This window comes from Notechis scutatus, chromosome 4 (assembly GCF_049901735.1).
Source record: "Notechis scutatus isolate UNSWTSFEM ecotype Mainland chromosome 4, rNotScu1.2, whole genome shotgun sequence".
NCBI classification, from domain to species: Eukaryota; Metazoa; Chordata; class Lepidosauria; order Squamata; family Elapidae; genus Notechis; species Notechis scutatus.
This window is the reverse complement of record NC_142012.1, coordinates 112,567,107-112,571,667: the sequence shown is the minus strand read 5'-3', so window position 1 is coordinate 112,571,667 and position 4,561 is coordinate 112,567,107. Positions and strand designations below refer to the sequence as shown.

Genomic DNA, 4,561 nt, shown 5'->3' with positions numbered 1-4,561 from the left:
GGAAGCTCACTCAGTTATGTAGTGCTAGGGTTCGAACCGCCAAATTGCCAACCTTTCTGATGGACAAGCTCAGCGTCTTAGCCACTGAGCCCCCGCATCCCTTAATTTTAAATATACTTTAATACAATTTAATATTGTGAAGACTTTCATACTAAACTGCTCCCTAAAGAAATCCCAATTCATCCCAAGTTCTGGCAGCAAAACCACTAGCATTTAAATTTTAAAAACGAGGTAAAACAGATTATTGACATTGCATCTCCCCTTTATCCTAATATCAAAAGGCAATGTTCCCTAGTGAAACAAGCACATTACAAGCCAGGTTCTTGGAGGCCAAACATTGTCACTTATGCCTGCTATAAATCATGGTTTATAAACCACAATCAAGTCTGCAAACCAAACAAAGAACAAATGTCTTGGGACAGTCATTTTCATACTCCAATGAATTTATGTATGAATGCAATAAATAGTCCCTGGGATTTAAAATACTCAAAATGAGAAACCTCACTACCATGCTGATTTATGACTGTTTGGGTGGGACCTGATCTACAGTTTGAAGTCATGGCTCAGTGTAATAAATGAACCTTGTTGGGGGGTCAACCACACCCCCTAATCACAGCATGAATACCCATAATTGTTATGTGTTCTCATGTTGCTTCCTCGGATCAGGCCACAGCTGAGTCAGTTCAATATCTTCACCTGTCTACAATAGTGTTTTCTCTCTGCTCCTCATAGGTTTGCCATGGTTATGATAGCACGTTTTACTGATGGGATCTGCCTGGTTATATTAGTCATTTTAGGTTACTTAGTTTACTATCTATGTAACTACTCTGTGTGTGGTAGATCAAACTTAGTGGCTTCCACAGAAATATTTTCCCTGTATTATGCCTGACTGGTATATTTTATAGTGTTTCTCCTGTTTTGTCCAAGTATCTTATATACCTGGGATTTAGGACTATTTTGGAAGAATTTGCAGCTGGTTTCCCAAAATATTTAACATGCTTTTGAGAAATCCCTAGACAATGTGTCCTGCATAGAACTCATTTGAATCAGGAAGGAAACCCAATTCTGCCAGCAGTTTGTATTGTTGCCTATTTGTTCACCAATAAGTGCAACATGTAATGGAGGAAACTGGAGGAAAACACTTTGATGTGGCCATCTGGCTGGACCTTCAGACAGTGAGGTACTGCCAGCTAAGAAAAGATACATGAAGGCAGTCAATCAATTCTGAGTTTACCCAGTTCTTCAGAGCAGATGGCCAGCATCTTTCTGGTCTTCGCAACTCCAATGTATGATATTAGAGGACCAAACAAAGTCAATAAAAACATAACACTGTTTTTGTGGCTTGCCATATGGGGTAAGATGGCAGTGTGATGAGAAATAAAGTTCTGCAAACAGTATTTCCAAGTGCATGGTCACAATCCCTGCAAAATCCACACAAGTCTTCTGTATAAACCACCTCCACCTGCTTGCCAAACACACACAGACAGGGAAACAAGTAGTTGTGTGTTGCATATAGAGGACACTGAAAAAGAACAATCTTGATTGGGTGCATCTTTTGTACACATGCCCAACATGCACAAGTCAAAAAGAGGGCTGTGAAAATATTTACAGACTCACATCCCGGACATAAACTATTTCAACTCCTTCCCTCAAAACGCTATAGAGCACTGCACGCCAGAACAACTAGAGACAAGGACAGTTTTTTCTCCCCCGAAAGCCATCACTCTGCTAAACAAAAAATTCCCTCAACACTGTCCAAAGTCTGCACTACTATTATTATTAACCTTCTCATCACTCCTTATCACCTATCCTCTCCCACTTGTGATTGTAGGACTGTAACTTTGTCGCTTTTATCCTTACTATTTTTATTGCCTGTTTCCTAGTATGATTTGATTGCTTATTGTACCCTATGACTATTATTAAGTGTTGTACCTGATGATTCTTGACTCTTGACAAATGTATCTTTTCTTTTATGTATACTGAGAGCATTTGCACCAAGACAAATTCCTTGTGTGTCCAATCACACTTGGCCAATAGAAAGAAAAGAATAAAAAAGAAGAATGTGTTGTAATATTTTCTCCTCTCCTTTGGAAAAAGAGCAGAACTGAAGCCAACTTCGATTTTACCACGTTGGTTTGTTCTAATTCAACCACACCTGGAGTCTTGCCAGCGCAGCAAAATAAACAAACAAATAAATAAATAAATAAAAAATAAACTTAGTTCTGAAAATAACCGAAAAGGGATTCCAGGGTTAATTCCAATATCACTACGGGAGGAAAAGAAAGAGACCCTCCATTGGTCGTCGGTCTCTCAAAACCTCCGCGGCTCACAAACCTGCTCCCAGTTAAAAGGCGCGAGGCAAGCGGCCGACCTTAACGCCCCCACGCCCCGTTGGGAAGAGATGAAAAAGGGTAGCCGAGCACCTCGGCCAATAACGGGCAAGCGAAGGTGGGGCAGCTTTGGCTGCCGGCCAATGGGAGCGCAAGCCTCGGGATTGCGCCTCCTCTGTCCCGCCAGCTCTCCCTCTCCCCTCCCCATTTCAGCAGCTGCAAGCGCTTAAAAGCTTCGCAGAAGGGAAGGCGGAGTTTTCAGCTGCTGTTTCGGTGAGAGTTGCTCGCTCGCCGACTCTTATTCGCGGGGCGTTCGCCTGGGAAAAGCCAGAGGGGGGTTTTGGTGTGTGTTTGTGTGGGGTTTTGTTTTGGAGGGGACGCGCAAAAGCGGTCCGGGGTCTTTTCCCTTCCGATGGAGGCTTTCCACCCGAGCAAGCTAGAGAAGCACCATCACCACCACCGACACCACCACCACCATCAGCCGGTGGAGTTTTTGCAAGGAGGCGGCAGGTACGCGACGAAGAGCCACCACAGCGCTTACGGGAACGCGTTCAACTCTTGGAACGATTACCTGGGCTTGGCCACGCTGATCACCAAAGCGGTGAGCCAGGAAAAGGGCTTTCGGACCGGATCCTCCTCCGTGGTTGTGGCGGCCGCCGTGCAGCAGGTCCCGGCGACCGAGGAAGGCGAGGAGGGGGAGGAAGAAGAAGACGAGGAGGAGGAAGACGAGGAAGACGACGACGAAGTGGGAGCCCCTTATTTCGAGAGCTCCCTGGATTTGCACGATTTTGACTTGTACGGGCACCATCACCACCACCACCTTAACCCGAGCGAAAACCTGCTGGAGGAGCGTTTCGCCGATTTTAGCCCCTTCTCCGGCAGAGCCAGCCCGGCTTCGGTGGTGTTCAATTGCTCCCCTGACCATCTGGAAAGAGATCGTTCGCCTCACGCTTGGGGCGGCCGCCTGGTGGTCGACGGCCGACTGCCAGCGCCTCCGAAAAGCGCCTCCAGGCTGCTGAAGCCGGAATTGCAAGTGTGCGTTTTCTGCCGGAATAATAAAGAAGCCGTGGCCCTCTACACCACGCACATCCTTAAGGGACCCGACGGCAGAGTCTTGTGCCCCGTGCTGAGGCGATACACTTGCCCTCTCTGTGGAGCCAGTGGAGACAACGCGCACACGATCAAGTATTGCCCCTTGTCTAAAATGCACGGCAGCGCCCCCAAACCACCGCTTAAAAACGCCCGGCATATCCTGGGCAAGAAGCTCCGCTAGGGGACGCTTGCCGAGCCTTGGCCGCGTCAGTGTTTGTGTGGAGACCAGGACTGCGAATCAAAAACATTGGACCAAGGAAAGAAAAGAAAAAAAATATCCACTACGATTTCAGTCTTTCATTTCATTTTCTGTTCTTTTGCGCTCGCGTGCCCTCTACAGGGCTGTAAAGAAGGCGGCAAATGCCTTTTGGTTTGTTTGTTTTTTAAACACCGATTGTAATCAAATGATGTTTCTTAATATATTTAAATAATATGAAGATGTAGAATGTACAGAGAGATGTTCTTGATTTATGTATCAAATAACTGAGTATAGTTTCTAGTTTGTATATGTAGTAGCCAGGGAGCCTGGCTTCTGAATTAATTCTTAAGAATGATAACATACCGTTTAGACAGGTACTGTATTTGTTTATTGTGAAACTTACCTGATTTTTAAATGGGACTAAGGATATCTCTTAGGCATATATGCTCAGTTTACTGTAGCTTTGTTGAATATTCTTGGCTGGAAAGGGAGCACTTTTGAATAAAGAAAATACTGTCTTTAAACGAGGTGGCATAATACAAATTTAATATGTATGAATCAAATAATTTTTAAAGAGCTGTTTGGCTGGTCCTACAATGGTTATAAAGCAAGATTGGAAAGGTCATTAAATGTGTTGAATTGGCATTTGCTTCCTTTGCTTGTCTTCATTGTCTTCAAGCAATATTTTGATTACTTTAAAAAAAAAAGGCTGCACTTTGTTTGCTTAGAAGTCTTAAAGTTTCAAATTCACACCTTAACCTTTTTCCCCCTCACAGCTGGTAAGCTCCATTTCAAGCACCTGCCTGTTTTGAAATTTCACCGGTTTGCTTCCCTTGGTTGTTTTCCCAAATACTTGTTTCCTCCAGCTGGCCCAATTGAGACCACTTGATCTTTGTGACACCTTCACTTCTACTTTAGAAGAACCTGGTTTTTTTCCTGA

At 44.5% G+C, this 4,561-nt stretch overlaps 1 protein-coding gene across 1 annotated transcript; it reads left to right on the top strand.

The window, feature by feature from the left end:
* The first annotated feature begins 2,544 nt into the window (after positions 1 to 2,544).
* NANOS1 (nanos C2HC-type zinc finger 1) lies at positions 2,545 to 4,266 on the top strand. The gene has a single exon (XM_026670036.2). The coding sequence runs from the start codon at positions 2,743 to 2,745 to the stop codon at positions 3,601 to 3,603; it is 861 nt and encodes a 286-aa protein (XP_026525821.1). The 5' UTR covers positions 2,545 to 2,742; the 3' UTR covers positions 3,604 to 4,266.
* Positions 4,267 to 4,561: the final 295 nt, after the last annotated feature.

What these genes read in the sequence shown, in the direction of transcription:
- NANOS1 (XM_026670036.2), top strand. Translation starts at nt 2,743, where the DNA reads ATGGAGGCTTTCCACCCGAGCAAGCTAGAGAAGCACCATCACCACCAC.